This window comes from Gracilinanus agilis, chromosome 4 (assembly GCF_016433145.1).
Source record: "Gracilinanus agilis isolate LMUSP501 chromosome 4, AgileGrace, whole genome shotgun sequence".
Taxonomy (NCBI): Eukaryota; Metazoa; Chordata; class Mammalia; order Didelphimorphia; family Didelphidae; genus Gracilinanus; species Gracilinanus agilis.
The window spans coordinates 240,494,775-240,512,482 of NC_058133.1; the positions used below are offsets into that span (position 1 = coordinate 240,494,775).

A 17,708-nucleotide genomic window follows, 5' to 3' on the forward strand; every position below is an offset into this window, starting at 1 on the left:
AGTAATGAATGTTGGAGGGGATGTGGCAAAATTGGGACATTAATGCATTGCTGGTGGAGTTGTGAACTGATTCAGCCATTCTGGCTGGCAATTTGGAATCATGCTCAAAGGGCTATAAAAGAATGCCTGCTCTTTGATCCAGCCATACCATTGTTGGGTTTGTACCCCAAAGAGATCATAGATAAACAGACTTGTACGAAAATATTTATAGCTGAGCTTTTTGTGGTGGCAACAAACTGGAAAAGGAGGGTATGTCCTTCAATTGGGGAATGGCTGAACAAATAGTGGTATATGCGGGTGATGGAATACTATTGTGATAAAAGGAATAATAAACTGGAGGAGTTCCAGGCAAACTGGAGAGACCTCCAGGAACTGATGCAGAGCAAAAGGAGCAGAGCAAGAAGAACATTGTACACAGAGACTGATATACTGTGGTAAAATCGAATGTAATGGGCTTCTGTACCAGCAGCAATGCAAAGACCCAGGGCAGCTCTGAGGGATTTATGGTAAAGAATGCTACCCACATTCAGAGGAAGGACTGCGGGAGAGGAAACATATAAGAAAAACAACTGCTTGACGCATGGGTCGGGGTGGACATGCTTAAGGATGTGGACTCAAAACTACCACACCAATGCAACTAACAACAATTTGGAAATAGGTCTTGATCAAGGACACATGACAAAACCAGTGGAAATGTGCATTGGCCATGGGTGGGGGGAATGCGGGGGGTGGAGGGGAAAGTAGGAGCATGAATCATGTAACCATGTTAAAAATGAATATTAATAAATGTTTAAATTAAAAAAAACATAGGTAGCTTAAACAATTTGATAACAGCTAAGAATAATAAGATAATTGTATTGTATTACTTGATACTTATATATTAAAAGTAGAAACAAGTTAAAAATTCTGTTAAAATCACAGATGGGTTAAATGAAAATTTAGAAGAGTTTAAGGATAAGAAAATTGTTACACTATAAACTTAGTGTTCAATGGAAAATTTTTTGTTTTACAAAATTGTTTTGTACCCTGTAAAAATTGCAGCCCTCATCCCCCTACCAACCTCTCCAAAACCCATCTTAGAATAGGAATAGATAGATAATTAGTATAATGATAAGACAAGATAAGGATTTATTATTTTGGAGGGAGGGGGAACATAAGATAGGAATAGGAAATAGTGATGCATGAAAGTCCCACCTCACAAAACCGTGATACTATAAGAATGGGATTTGTGCAAGGGGGATGGGACAGAAGGAGCCAGAGAAGGAATGACTGATGATTGATGACAATTGGTGACAGTTGATACCAGAGGGAATTCAGGGAGATTCTCAGGAGGAAGGAGGAGAAGGGCTGCCGGCAGGAGTGCTCAGGAGGAAGGAGAGATTAGGACATCCCAGCTCAGATCCAGCCTTGAGGGCTTCCTGAGGAACTTTCTTTGGTTATTGAAACCCTGATTCCCTAGTCAAAGGCAACCCAGCACTTCTTACCCATCAAGACTTCAACCATAGAGTAATCTAAGTGTTTGGACTCTATTTTGGGAGTGATCTCTTAGACTCCTTCTCCCATTACCCAACATTGCTGAGAGACCCTTTCCAGTCTAACTTACAATTATAGAAAAGGATAGAAATAGAAAATAGAAATAGAATCTGAAGAAGAGGCGGGGGAGATGCTTGGGAGTGGGAACCCCAAAGGTTCCCTCCTGAGTGAGGCTCCATAAGAATAGGGAAGAGGGCACCCCAAATCTCTCTGCTTTTCACCCCTTTCCCCAATCCCTGAATTGTAATTAATAAAAGCCATTCGTTAGTCAGATAGTGTTCCAGAGTGCCTGAGAGAAAAGGGAGAAGGGTAACACAGCTTGGTCTGGCTGCCTCCATCTTGGAGCCAGACCACCCACTGTGAAGTTGATTGACCTCGAGGGAGGCTTGCATGAACCCCGCCCTCATTCAGAATTGGATCGAGGTACCCCATATCTCATCTTATAGGGAAGCCTCACCCCCAATTCCTGTGGGGTGGCATGACCATCCAGGTCACCCAGTTTCAGGGTGACAACCACTCAAAGTCTCAGCAGTGCATATTTGGCACAAGGGGAGAGCTAGAAGAGTCTCACCATATAGACTCTCTATCTCCCCTTCATTCCTAACATTGGTCACTAAACTCCCGTTTCTTCTTTTACCATTCCCCAATTGATAAATAGGCAAGGGACATGAATAGGCAATTTTCAGGTAAAGAAATCAAAACTATCAATAAGCACATGAAAAAGTGTTCTAAATCTCTCATAATTAGAAAAATGCAAATCGAAAGAACTCTGAGGTACCACCTCACACGTAGCAGATATGATAGCAGAGGAAAATAATAAATGTTGGAGGGGATGTGGCAAAATTGGGACATTAATGCATTGCTAGTGGAGTTGTTAATTGATCCAACCATTCTGGATGGCAATATGGAACTATGCCCAAAGGACTTTAAAAGTCTGTCTGCCCTTTGATTAAGCCATACCACTGCTGGGTTTATACACCAAAGAGATAATAAGGAAAAAGACTTGTACAAAAATATTTATAGCCGTGCTCTTTGTGGTGGCAAAAAATTGGAAAATGAGGGAATGTCCATAGATTGGGAAATGGCTGAACAAATTGTGGTATCTGTTTGTGATGGAATACTATTGTGCTAAAAGAAATAATGAACTGGAGGAATTCCATGTTAACTGCAATGACCTCCAGGAACTGATGCAGAGTGAAAGGAGCAGAACCAGGAGAACCTTATATGCAGAGATACACACACGATGGCACAAATCAAATGTAATGGACTTCTCTACCAGCAGCAATGCAGTGATCCAGGACAATTCTGAGGGACTTAAGAGAAAGAACGCTATCCACATTCAGAGAAAGAACTGTGGTTGTAGGAACATAGAAGAAAAACAATTGCTTGATCACATGGCTCAATGGGGATATGAATGGGGATTCAGACTCTAACCAATCACCCTAATGCAAATATCAATAATATGGAAATAGGTCTTGATCAATGGCACATGTAAAACCCAGTGGAATTGCGCATTGGCTACAGGAGAGGGCAGAGAAGAAGGGAGAGAAATAACATGAATCATGGAATCATGGAAAAATATTGTAAATTAATTAATGAAATAAGAAATTTTAAGGGGAAAAATAAATTTAAAAGTTCTTCCCAACCTAGACCCAATCCATTTTTCCAGCCTTGTTGTACAATACTAATCCCTATACTTCCATAAACACAGTTTGCAATATAGTCAAACTAGCCATTTCCCTGTTCCTCAAGTACCTCCATACCCCAGTTCCATGTATTTGCACTGTCTCTCATATTTAGAATTCATTCTCTTCTCAACTCTACTTCAAAGAATCCTTCTCTTCCTTTAAGATGTAGCTCAAGCATATCAAACTGTTTTATATTCTCTTCAGACTTTTTTGCATGTATGTGTGCACACAAGTCTATACAAATATGTATATATGTGTGTGCACACACACACACGTGTGTGTGTATATATATATATATATATATATATATATTTGATTGTTGTCTCCATCACTGGAATATAAACTGCTTATGAGTAGGGATCATTTCATTATTTCTATTTTTGTTCCTCAGTGCCTAGCACAGTACAAGGCAAGAAGCACATCTTAGTACTTCATAAATGTTTATTGATTTGATTTATTGGAAAGGGTGATAACTAAATTAGAGTACTTATCCAGCCTGATAAAGTTTGTAGGATTTTGAAGTATGAGGGGCAGGAGACAGATTTTGGAGATACTGATAGAGACAAGATTTGTAAGACATAACTTATTGGCAAATGGAAAAAGACTAAAGTACAAGTAGCCAACACAAATTTCATTGAGCTGTTTTTACAGATTAGATTCTTTGCCTTAGTTAAAACACTTAAATCACATAAAGAATAGTATGTTCTCTATGACATGTTCTGGCTTTTTAATTTCCCTTCAAAGCTCAAATCATTTGGGGAGAAAAATGATCACACTGGTGGTTTCAGCATATAGTAAGTGTATCCTTATTTTTCAGTACATTGATGACATGCTGCCAACAGAGTCACCATATTTGTATGGGCTTCATCCCAATGCTGAGATTGGCTTTCTGACCCAGACCTCAGAAAAGCTCTTCCACACAGTGCTAGAGATGCAGCCTCGGGACAGCCAGGATGGAGATGGAGGAGGGATCACAAGAGAAGAAAAGGTAAATGGTGGAAAGCAATACTGAGTTTCCTTGCTAAGAATTGAGTCAACTGATTTAGTAGTACAATGAGTGATTCAAATAGAGAATTTAATTCTGGGTATAATTCTCCCTAATGCATCAGACTACCTGGCCTGACAATATAAAATACTTTTGTGCACAATTTTTGTCTACTGCTTACTGAAACCCTAAGTTTCTGTATCTTTGCTAATCTCACTCACATATTCTTACTATCATTCACTAACCACAATCTAGTCAATACTGCTTTTTTTCCTATCTCCTCATTTATTTTTTGTAATCATTTAGATCACGAATTTAATGATATTCTCAACAAATACAAAACAGTATTGAACCGAATTCAATAGTGAAATCATGCTTGATAAAAATGACAGTTTTAACAAGAGTATTATTGTTATTTCTTTTTAATCTTTGCTATCTACATATTTATAAAGTTTAAATACCACTGCTGATTGTTTGGTATATAATTGCTTCTAGTATGTTGGATGAATCTCATGTGTAGAACTTATGGAAGACATAAATGAGTAACATAGTTAGGGTGAATGAAGGTGGAATTTCATCTGAAAAGAGTTAGTCAGTCAGCAAGCATTAAGCACCTATTATGTTCCAGTCATTTTGCTAAAAACACTCCTGGACCTCAAATAGCTTACATTCTAAAATGAAAAACAAAGGAAGGTGAAGTGAAGTCAGGAGAGGATAGAGAAACTGATACTTTATCACAGGGCCATGATAGAGAAATTCAAGAAAGTGCAATCAAATGGGAAATGAAGAGACTAACTGTCTTAAATGAAGGTTCTTGGAAGAGCTCTCCCCTCTCTAGGGGGAAGGGCCCTAAGTAGCAGAGTGTACTACTGAGGTCTAAGTTCCAGAATTAAAGTGTTTTTTTTTAAATCACACACAATTTTATTGACTATTTCAACCTGGGTTCATTTTCTTTTCACCAAGGGTTTCCAATAGTTACTAGCATCATTGACATTGACTTTTCTTCATTAGGAAGGCAAGAAGGGAAATAAGGGCAAAGAGGACTTTTGAGTGCTGAAGTGATGTTACATGACAAAGAGATTTCTGGGGCATGACAGAATTTCTGAAAAGTATATCTTTGTTACCCATTTGAATATAATTATAGTTTACGCATGTGATTTTAACTTTGCCATCTTTTTTTGTCATTTGACATAGGGTTTTTTGTTGTTGCTTACACCTACATACCAGTTTATTTAACTATTCCCTAATCAAAAGATAATTGTACTGTTTTGTTATTTTGCTTTTAAAAATAAAGCAGTTTTATATACCTATATATTAGGAGCTTTTTCCCCCTTTAGCAATATTCTCAGGAATATAACTGCTAGGTTATAGTGTCCTTATTAACATTTAAAATACTGGGATGTCACAATGAAAATTAGATTCATTAGCCTTAGGGAGCAACAAGTCCTGAACTTTTTAAAAATTTCTGCTCTGGAGAGCTTATAACTAGTGAAAATACTGGATAAGTGACTCCTAATATATGTCTACAGTGAGACAATCTCTAAAAGTGGGCCAGGGATTGGGGTTCCCAGGAACCAAGAAAGGAACTTCCAAATCAGTATTAAAACTATCAGAATGTTCTGTTGTACACTTAGTGTAAATGCTTTTTTCTTGTTCTTTCTCTTGGTTAGTTCTTTGGCACTGCTTGCCATTATTGTGCTGGTTTTTCCTTCTCGGTCAGAAGTCTGGGTGAGGCAGGCAGTTTCTCTGTGTATAGAGCTGTGGAGCATTTTTGCCTGAGGCTACTTTATGAGTCACAGCTCAGTGCCACTCTTAGCTCTATCCTCACGCCCAAGGTCTGTGCTCTTTAGGTTCCTGGGGTCTCAAGTCTAGCTGTACTCAGGGTAAAGCCTCCTGGTGGTCCCAGTCACCTGCTAAGAACCCAGAAATTGCCCCTCGCTTGCTCCTCTGCCCGAGGCTCCTTTACAAGTCTCGGTAAGCTGCTTCTACTATCTCTTCCTTCAGCTCTAGGTCTGGGCCCTAGGTCCATGCTCAAGGTCCATGTTCTTTAGCCTCTTGGGGTCTTAAGTCTTGCTGCTCTCAGGAGCAAGCCCCTGGTGGTCCCAGTTAACTGCCAAGGACTTAGTGAATGCCCCACACTTGCTCTAACTCTTGTGCGCCGGCTCTGGCACTGTAGTGGAGGGGGGGAAGGGGGAAAGTTGCTCAGCTCATGCTTTAGTGAAAGCTAATTCACCCCCTTATAGCATGGAAATACCCAAATCCCACATACCTTCAATGCTGCACCCTATTGTGGGGGTCCCTTCATTCATCTCGATATATGGGTCAGTTAGGAGAGTTAAGTGCCCTGCTTCTATTCCGTAGCCATCTTAAACCGGAAGTTTCTCTGCATACTTAGATTACAAAGGGATATCAAAAAAGTACATATATCCAAGCTGGCCACAATTTTATACAGCAAAAATTGATATAAAATAAAACAGCTCATGAAAATCAAAAGCAAAGCAAAGTTTGTTAATATAGCTTTCTTTACATCTCTCCTAGTGCCCTTAAAAGGAAAACCACTGTTAAAGCAGCTCCCAGCTAGCTCCTAGCTCTGCTGCTGATGGCAAGTTCCATTCTTTTGTATCTCTGGTGCCTTTTCCTGCTATCCTTTGCCTCACGTTCGAATTTTATATACATAGCACCACTCCAGGCGTTTGTCTAAACAGCTGATAAACATTAAATATAAATGTTTAACTACTCACTTTAATTGGAAGTTGCAAAGGTAGAAGAAAAGTTACATACAAGTTCATTGTACTCATGAAAATAAACTAGTTCAATCACTATTTAACTAATGTTGGCTTTCCTTTCACATGTAAGAGTTTCTTAAGGATTCTAGCAATTATTTACAAGTCCTAGTGGATTAAAGTATTGCTTGCCTTTTTAGTGATCTCCGTAGTTAATCTTGTTTTCTCTACAGTGCTACAATCCAAGACTCAGTTCTCACTATTAGTTTCTTTAAGGTAAAAAAAAATAGCTGTTTATTATGCATACATGAATAATTTGCTTGCTTTCCAAGGCCTGTTTGCTGTTTTTTTTTCCTTCAAAAATAGTAAGAACATAGCAGCACTCTTTCTTTTTCCTTTCCTATCTATAGATAGGGCAGCTATGTAGTAGAGTGTATAGAGTGCCAGGATTAGAGAGTCAAGAGGACCTGGGTTCAAATCTGGACTCAGGACCCTGGGCAAATTACTTAACCCCAATTGCCTAGCTCTTGCCACTCTTCTGTCTTAGAATGTGAGGGGTTTAAAAAAGAAAGTTCTATGGATACTCCAAATAACTAGTGATTTAAAAAATGCAAATAAATATTAGGAAAATGCAAATTAAAACACCTCTGGGGTACCACCTCAGAACCTAGCAGGCTGGTCAATATGATGGAAATGAGAAAGAATAAATGTGGAAGGGAATACGGAAAAATAGGACCCACTGTTGGTGGATTAGTGAGCAACTTAAAACTATGTCCAGAGGGCTATAAAATTGTGCAAACCCTTTGACTCAGCAATACTAGGCCTTTTTTACAAAGAGATGTTTTTAAAAAGGGGAAAGGGCATTTTTGTACAAAAATACTTATTACAATTCTCTTTGTGGTGGCAAAAAACTAGAAATTGGAGGATTTCAGGGGATCAATTGGGGGATGTCTGAATATGATTATAATCTGGAAAGACTTATATGAATTGATTGAGAGTGAAATGAGCAGAACCAGGAGAATATTGAATACAGTATATAGTAACAGCAATTCTATACAATGAACAACTGTGAATGACTTAACATGATGAAAAATCCTATCCACCTCCAAAGAACTGGCTGAAAACAGATCAAAGAATACTTCCACTTTAATTTCTTCATGAGTTGTTTCTTTTTTTATGTTTCTTCTTCTACAACATAATAAATATGGAAATGTTTTGCATGAAAGCAAAGGTATAGACAATTTCAAATTGCTTACCATCTCAGGGAAGGGGAAGGAGAGAATTTGAAACTCAAAATGTTAGAAAGTATTGCTTTTTAAAAAAAACATTTATTAATATTCATTTTTAACATAGTTACATGATTCATGCTCCTACTTTCTCCTTCAGCCCCTGCTATCCCCCCACCCATGGCTGATGCACATTTCCACTGGTTTTAACATGTGTCATTGATCAAGACCTATTTCCAAATTGTTGATAGTTGCATTGGTGTGATAGTTTTGAGTCTACATCCCCAATCATGTCCATCTCAACCCATGCATTCAAGCAGTTGTTTTTCTTATATGTTTCCTCTCCTGCAGTCCTTCCTCTGAATGTGGGTAGCGTTCTTTACCATAAATCCCTCAGAACTGTCCTGTGTCATTGCTTTCTGCTGGTACAGAAGTCCATTACATTCGATTTTACCATAGTATATCAGTCTCTGTGTACAATGTTCTTCTGGCTCTGCTCCTTTCACTCTGCATCAGTTCCTGGAGGTCTTTCCAGTTCAACTGGAATTCCTCCAGTTTATTATTCCTTTAAGCACAATAGTATTCCATCACCAGCATATACCACAGTTTATTCAGCCATTCCCCAATTGAAGGACATCCACTCCTTTTCCAGTTCTTTGCCACCACAAAAAGTGCAGCTATAAATATTTTCGTACAAGTCTGTTTATCTATGATCTCTTTCGGGTACAAACCCAACTATGGTATGGCTGGATCAAAGGGCAGGCATTCTTTTATAGCCCTTTGAGCAGAGCTCCAAATTGCCAGCCAGAATGGCTGGATCAGTTCACAACTCCACCAGCAATGCATCAATGTCCCAATTTTGCCACATCCCCTCCAGCATTTATTACTCTCCCCTTCTTTTTTTTTTTTTTAATTTTTTTTAAACCCTTGTACTTCGGTGTATTGACTCATAGGTGGAAGATTGGTAAGGGTGGGCAATGGGGGTCAAGTGACCTGCCCAGGGTCACATAGCTGGGAAGTGGCTGAGGCTGGGTTTGAACCTAGGACCTCCCATCTCTAGGCCTGACTCTCACTCTACTGAGCTACCCAGCTGCCCTCCCATTCTTTTATTTTAGCCAATCTGCTAGGTGTGAGGTGATACCTCAGAGTTGTTTTGATTTGCATTTCTCTAATTATTAGAGATTTAGAACACTTTCTCATGTGATCTGTAATACAAGGTGGCTAACAGAAACTTTTTGCTTCTGTAATTTCTAATGGTCACAAAAAGTCAGTTAAACATCTTAGAATGTTCAGAAAGTCAGTTAGAACTTAAAGCTATGAATAGAAATGAAGTTCCAACTGACAGGGCTTTTGCCTTCTGGCTTTCACTGTGGCTGGAGGCTTTTGCTTTGTCCTTTTGGCTTTGGCCTAATTGCTTCGGCCTTGGCCTGCACTTATTTTGTTTTGGGGAAATTTGGACCTATCTCATTTCTCTGGACCTCTCCCTGATTTCCCATCTCCATCCCTCCCCCTTCCCTGATTTCCTTTGGGTTCTGGTTGGAAGGGAGGGCTTGGTGATTGAACATAGTAGGTTTTAATTTCTTTAGATAATTGGAGTATCCTCAAATAAGTTATCCCTAGGTTTGATACTTTATTTAAAAGGCAGTCAAATCTTCCTGACTGGGAGAGCTGGTCTCTCTCTCTGTCTAAACTTCTCCACAACCCATCCCCCACCCTCACCCCTCTCTCTAGCAGCAGTTAGAAAATCCTGAGCCCCTCTTCCCTTCTGACTGACCCTGGTATTAATAAATCCCTTGTTACCTATTCAAACCCTGTGGTGAGTCATTGTGTCGAAAATTAAGACAAGGGCCAAGAGGAAAGAATCATTTTCTTTTATTTCTTGAGACAACTGGGGCATCCATCTTGACAGGAAGTACCCCCCCTTCAAGACTTCCTCCAGCCATCAGTTTGACTGGCAGGGAGGGGCCCTCTCGAACCCTCCCTCAAGAGACTTTGAAACCAACAAGAGAAACCCTCCAGTCAAGCCTAAACGTTTCTTAGTGGCCCTAGTTTCCTCCCTGTATCCTCCTTCTCAAGCCTCTAGGAATAAACTTGTTTGAGCTGCCCTCTCCTATATACCCCATTTCCCTTGTCTCCTATATACCTTCCCTTACCTTCATTTCCTCCTCCAATCACCTTATAATCCCTTATTCCCTTTTATCCTTCCTCACACCCATCTACTCAACTTATTTATTTTTTGATAACAGCTTATTGATACTTTTGATTTCTTTAACTGAAAACTCCCTATTCATGTCTCTTGCCCATTTATCAATTGGGGAATGGCTTGATTTTTTATACAATTGATTTAACTCCTTGCATATTTGAGTAATTAGACCCCTGTCAGAGTTTTTCGTTATAAAGATTTTTTCCCAATTTGTTGTTTCCCTTCTGATTTTGACTACATTGTTTTTGTTTGTACAAAAACTTTTTAGTTTAATATAATCAAAACCATTTAATTTACATTTTGTAATTTTCTCTAACTCTTGCTTGGTTTTAAAGTCTTTCCTTTCCCAGAAATCTGACAAGTATACTATTCTGTGTTCACTTAACTTATTTATAGTTTCCCTCTTTATATTCAAGTCATTCACCCATTCTGAATTTATCTTGGTGTAGGGTGTGAGATGTTGATCTAAACCTCATCTCTCCCATATTGTTTTCCAAATTTCCCAGCAGCTTTTGTCAAATAGTGCATCCATGTCCCAAAAGTTAGGATCTTTAGGTTTATCATATACTGTCTTGCTGATGTTATTAACTCCAAGTCTATTCCACTGATCCTCCCTTCTGCCTCTTAGCCAGTACCATATTGTTTTGATGACTGCTGCTTTATAGTATAGTTTAATATCTGGTACTGCTAGGCCACCTTCCTTCACATTTTTTTTCATTATTTGCCTTGATATTCTTGATCTTTTATTATTCCAAATGAAATTTGTTATAGTTTTTCCTAATTCAGCAAAGAAGTTTTTTGGTAGTTTGATAGGTATGGCACTAAATAGGTAAATTAATTTGGATAGAATGGTCATTTTAATTATCTTAGCTTGTCCTACCCATGAACAATTAATGGCTTTCCAATTGTTGAGATCCAGTTTTATTTGGAAAGTGTTTTGTAGTTGTTTTCATATAATTGCTGTGTTTGTTTTGGTAGATAGATTCCCAAGTATTTTATATTGTCTAGGGTGATTTTAAATAGTGTTTCTCTTTCTACCTCTTGCTGCTGTGATGTGTTGGAAATATATAGAAATGCTGATGATTTATGTGCATTTATTTTGTATCCTGCAACTTTGCTAAAGTTGTTGATTATTTCTACAAGCTTCTTAGTTGATTCTCTAGGATTTTTTAAGTAGACCATCATATCATCTGCAAAGAGTGATAGCTTAGTTTCCTCCTTGCCTATTTTGATACCTTCAATTTCTTTTTCTTCTCTATTTCCTACTGCTAGTGTTTCTAGTAGTATGTTGAATAATAGAGGTGATAATGGGCATCCTTGTTTCCCTCCTGATCTTATTGGGAAGGCTTCTAATTTATCCCCATTGCATATGATGCTTGTTGATGGTTTTAGGTATATACTGTTTATTATTTTTAGGAAAGGTCCTTCTGTTCCTATACTTTTCAGTGTTTTCAATAGGAATGGGTGCTGTATTTTGTCAAAGGCTTTTTCATCATCTATAGAGATAATCATGTGATTTTTGTTTGTTAGACTGTTGATATGGTCAATTATGTGTGTGGTTTTCCTAATGTTGAACCATCCTTGCATTCCTGGTATAAATCCCACCTGATCATGGTGGATGACCTTCTTAATTACTTGCTGGAGTCTCTTTGTTAATATTCTATTTAAGATTTTTGCATCTATGTTCATTAGGGAGATGGGTCTGTAGTTTTCTTTCTCTGTTTTTGATCTCCCTGGCTTTGGAATCAGTACCATATTTTTGTGATGAAAGGAATTTGGTAGGACTCCTTCTTTGCCTCTCATATCAAATAATTTGTATAGTATTAGGATTAGTTGCTCTTTGAATGTCTGATAGAATTCACTTGTGAACCCATCAGGTCCTGGTGATTTTTTCTTAGGCAGTTCTTTGATGGCTTGTTCAATTTCTTTTTCTGATATGGGATTATTTAGGTATTCTATTTCTTCTGCTGTTAATCTAGGCAATTTATATTTTTGTAAATATTCATCCATATCTCCTAAATTGTTATATTTATTGCCATATAATTGGGCAAAATAGTTTTTAATGATTGCCTTAATTTCCCCTTCATTAGAGGTGAGATCTCCCTTTTCATGTTTGACACTGTCAATTTGCTTTTCTTCTTTCCTTTTTTTTTTATTAGATTGACCAGTACTTTATCTATTTTATCTGTTTTTTCAAAATACCAGCTTCTAGTCTTATTTATTAATTCAATAGTTCTTTTACTTTCAATTTTATTAATTTCTCCCTTGATTTTTAGTATTTCTAATTTAGTTTTCATCTGGGGATTTTTAATTTGCTCGCTTTCTAGTTTTTTGAGTTGTGTGTGCAACCCCCAGCCACTTGGGGTCCCACGTCTTGCAGTTCTCAGTTATAAGCCCTGGGGCTGCTAGTGATTTACTGGTTGCCCCAATCCTGTTTTCACTCTTGTGCGTTGGCCTTGGCACTGTGCGTGGTGTGTGTGGGGGTGGTTGGGCTTCTTCCTCTCGCATTTTAGTTAGAGCTGTTTCACCCCTTTATAGCGTGGAAATGCCCCGATTCCGCGTACCTTCAATGCTGCGCCCTGTTGTGGCGTTCCTTCGTTCATCTGGATTCGTTTTTATGTCCCTTTGAGGAGTCCTGTATGCTTCCGTTAGGAGAGATCAAACAGCTGCTCCGTACTCTGTCGCTATCTTAACCAGAAGTCCTCACACTACCCCTTCCCTGACTTTTTTAATCATATCTATTTTTACTTTGGCTTTGTCAGAAATCATAATTGCCACTCCTGCCTTCTTTTTCTCATTTGATGCCCAAAAGATTTTGCTCAAGCCCTTAACCTTAAACTTGTGTATGTTCACCGGCCTCATATGTGTTTCTTGTAGACAACATATGGTAGGATTTTGGTTTCTAATTCACTCTGCTATTTGCTTCCGTTTTATGAGCGAGTTCATCCCATTCCCATTCAGAGTTATAATTATTAGTTGTGCATTCACTGACATTTTTGTATCCTCCCCTAGTCCTACCTCTTCTTCTTACACTATTTTCTTTTAAACCAGTGGTTTCCTTTAAACTGGTAACCCTTATCCCCTCCCTTGATTAACTTCCCTTTCTACCCCCTCCCTTATTATTCCCCTCTTTTTATTTTTAAAGGCCTAATGTATTCTCTCACCCTTCTTCTCCCCTCCCTTTTTTTACCACCCCACTCCCCTGCTTCCCTTGGTTTATCCCTTCTGACTTTCTCAGTAGGGTTAGATAGAGTTTTATATCCCAATGGATAATATAGCTACTCTTCCCTCTCCGGGTTGATTACACTGAGAGTAAGGTTTAAATATTACCTCTTAATGCTCTCTTCCTCTCCTTCTTATAATAGTATTTATCCTCTCCCCTTCCCATGCCCTCTTTGTGTGTAATAGAATATCCTATTTTTCTTATTCACTCAAGTTTCTCTTGGTGTCCCCTACTATTCACCCCCCTCTTTCCCACCACCCCCATGTCATCTTAGACCATTTAGTTTCCTGTCCTCTCCCTATGAATTATTCTTCTGGTTGCTATAATAGTGAATAGTATAATAGTGAATAGAGTTCACTACAGAGAATTATACATAGCATTTCTCCACATAGGAATACAGATAATTAGATCTTATTTAAGCCCTTAAAGAGTCAAATTTAAAAAATTATGAGTTTTCTTTCTTTCCCCTCTGTTTCTTATCTACCTTTTCATGTTTCTCTTGAATTTTGTGGTTAGATATCAAACTTTCCATTTAGTCCTGGTCTTTTCTGCGCAAATACTTGGAAATCTTCAATTTTGTTGAGTGCCCATACTTTCCCCTGGAAGTATATAGTCAGTTTTGATGGGTAGATGATTCTTGGTTGTAGACCCAGTTCTCTTGCCTTTCTGAATATCATATTCCATATTGTGGTCTTGTAGTGCGGATGCTGCCAGATCCTGTGTGATCCTGATTGTTGCTCCTTGATATCTGAATTATCTCTTTCTGGCTTCTTATAAAATTTTTTCTTTCATTTGGAAGCTCTTGAATTTGGCTATTATATTCCGGGGGGGGGGTTGTCTTTTGAGGGTTTAGTGTTGAGGATGATCTATAGATACTTTCAATGTCTATATTGCCCTCTTGTTGTAGAACTTCAGGGAAATTTTGTTGTATAATTTCTTTTAGTATGGAGTCCAAATTTCTATTGAATTCTGCTATTTCAGGAAGACCAATGATTCTCAAAATATCTCTTCTAAACTTGTTTTCTTCATCTGTCAATTTCTCATTGAGATATTTCATGTTTCCTTCTATTTTATCAGTGTTTTGACTTTGTTTTATTTGTTCTTGCTGTCTTGAGAGATCATTCGCTTCTAATTGCTCAATTCTAGCCTTTAGGGACTGGTTTTCCTTTTCAGTCTGGTCATTTCTGGTGTTCAATTTGCTTATCAGTTCATTTGATTTCTGAGCTTCACTTTCCGATTGAAAAATTCTGCCTTTTAAACTGTTATTTTCTTGCCAGATCTCTTCCATCTTTCTCATCATCTCATATTTGAACTCTTCAATAGCTTGTGACCAGTTTTCATTATTCTGGGAAGGTTTGGATATGATTACTTGGTTGTTCTCCTCTGTTGTCTGGATTTTCTCTGTGTAAAAGTTGTCGAGTGTTCCAGAGTTGTTCTTGATAATCTTTCTCTTCTGGGGTTCCCGATTTTGGCTTGCTATTGTTGTTAGCCCAGTGCCTTCTCAGCTTTCTTCTCACACTCAGGGTGTCTGCGCTCTCTAGGCTACCGAGGTCTCAGGTCTCATTGTTGTCGGGGGTCGAGCCTCCTGGTCGTCCCTGGTCTGCCCCTCTTCCCGATGCTCCTTCAGCAGTCTCAGGGTGCTGCTTCCACAGCTGTGCTCCTGTCTGTACAGGGTCCCCACTACAGGTCCAAGCCTGAGCTCGAGATCCTTGTCCGTGCCTAGGGCAATGCCTTCACCCACGCAGGTGCTCAGGAAAGTCCGTGTGCGTTCTTTAGCCTCTTGGGGTCCTAAGTCTTGCTGCTCTCAGGAACAAGCGATGGAGCTGCCAATGACTTAATGGGTGCCTTAAACCTGCTTTAACTCTTGTACGCTGGCCTCGGTGCTATACATGGTGTGGGGGTGGGAGGGGGGCTTCTTCCTCTCACGTTTTAGTGAGAGCTGTTTAACCCCTTTATAGCGTGGAAATGCCCCGATTCCACATACCTTCAGTGCTGTGCCCTGTTGTGGAGTCCCTTCGTTCTTCTGGATTTGTTTTTATGTCCCATTGAGGAGTCCTGTATGCTTCGGTTAGGAGAGATCAAGCAGCTGCTCCTTACTCTGCCACCATCTTAACCTGAAGTCTCGAAAGTATTGCTTTTAAAAATTTGTTTTTGGATTCTGGGAATATGGGGGCTTAGACAGAGCAAAGCTTAAAACCTCCACACCCTTTTCACACCAAGATTGAAAACAAAGCACTTAGAGAAGAATGTAGACCAAAAGTAATAACAGAACAGAGCAGGCGGATTCTACTGCTGGACAATTGAAGAGGTATGCCAAGAAAAAGGCTTGAAGTATTGAACTGTTTGGTCTGAGGGTACACAAGGGGAATTCCAGGACCCCTCCCTCACAGGCTGTGCAGAGTCTCCATCCTGCCCTGAAATCTCCAGGAGCACCACCTGTAGAGAGGGCCTTGCTGGCGACAGACTCAGGGAGTTAAACACAGGCACCAGGGAGGTGGCTAGAGGAGAAAAGCCAGAGAAACATAGCAAAAACGCTCGGAAGATGGTAGCTTAGATGGAGCAAAACTTCAGACCTACCTGCTTTACAACACCGAGTTAGAAAACAGAGCGTTTCAAGAGGAAAGAAAACCAAGTCCAACAACAGGATAGAGCAGGGGGAACACCTCGGCCCTTTTCTTTCTCTCTCTGTCTCTCTGTCTCTCTTGAGGTTTCAGCCTCAGGGCACAATAAGCAATACAGACTAATCCAGTCCAGGCTTTATCCCATCAATCAGACAGACAAGAAGTCATTAGAAGGCCGGGAAACTCCAACACCCCTCCCTCATAGACTACAGAGAACATAACTAAAAACCTCCACTGCAAGCTGGGGAAAGAACTTTCATCAAAGCTCATTAAATCCATCTGCTTAAACTAGCAGAACAGAAAAGGAAAAAAATATGAGTAAACAACAGAAAAAGAGAAAAGAAATTACAATTGACAGCTTCTTTCCAGGAAGTGGAAAAAAAACAGCAAATGAAATAGAAGACAATCAGGAAGCTCCAGTGAATTGGACACAGGTTTTGGAAGATCTCAAAATTAAATTAACTCAAGAACTTCAGGAATTCAAAAAGCAATCAAGAGAGACTGAAGACAATTTAAAAAAGGAAATACATTAACTAAAACAAGAAAATAAAGTCTTAAAAGCCCAAAATTGATCAGCTCAAAAATGAAGCAAAGAAGTCAAAAGATCATCTACAAAGAAAATCAGACCAGAAGGAAAAGGATGACCAAAAAGCTAGGGATGAAATTTAGTCTTTAAAAGTTAGATCTCAACAACTATAAGCAAATGACTTCACAAGGCAGCAAGAATATATAAAGCAAAATTTTAAAAAATGAAAAATTTGAGAATATGAAACCCCTCATTGAAAATATGGAACCAAAGATCTGGAGAACAGAGCTAGAAAAGACAATTTAAGAATTATTGGTCTACCAGAACGTCATGACAAAAGAGAAATTTTGACATCATCCCATAGGAAATTATCCAAGAAAACTGCCCTGACATTCTAGAACAAGAGGGAAAAGTGGAAATTAAAAGAATCCACAGATAACTACATTTAATCCACAACTGACAACTTCCAGGAATATTATAGCCAAATTCAAAAACTACCAGACCAAGGAAAAAATATTACAAGCTGCTAAAAAGAAGTCATTCAGATACCAGGGAACCACAGTTAGGATAACACAGGATCTGGCTGCATCTTCAATGAAGGACCAGAAGGCATGGAATATAATCTGGAAAGCAAGAGAACTGGGTCTACAACCAAGAATCAACTATCCAGCAAAACTGACTATATTCTTGCCGGGGAAAGTATGGTCATTCAATAAAATTGAAGACTTCCAAGCATTCAAAAATAAAAAACCAGACTTAAACAGAGAGTTTCCTGCCCAAGCAAAGAATTCAAGAGAATTACCATGAGGTAATTACTATTAAAAATTGTTATTATCAACAGGGTAAATACAATAAATTTACTTAGAGGGAACAGTGACAAACTGTATAGGATAAAATGTCAAGATATATATATATATATATATATATATATATATATATATATATATATGTATATATATATATATACACACAAGCATATG

The 17,708-nt window shown here is 38.7% G+C and overlaps 1 protein-coding gene across 1 annotated transcript in view; it reads left to right on the forward strand.

Annotated features, from left to right (window-relative positions):
• DNAH9 (dynein axonemal heavy chain 9) overlaps window positions 1-17,708 on the forward strand; it is an 858,849-nt gene that overhangs the window by 821,698 nt on the left and 19,443 nt on the right. Inside the window, exon 64 of the mRNA XM_044675179.1 lies at window positions 4,039-4,209. Coding sequence (XP_044531114.1) covers window positions 4,039-4,209 — 171 coding nt within the window. The remainder of the gene's footprint in view (window positions 1-4,038; window positions 4,210-17,708) is intronic.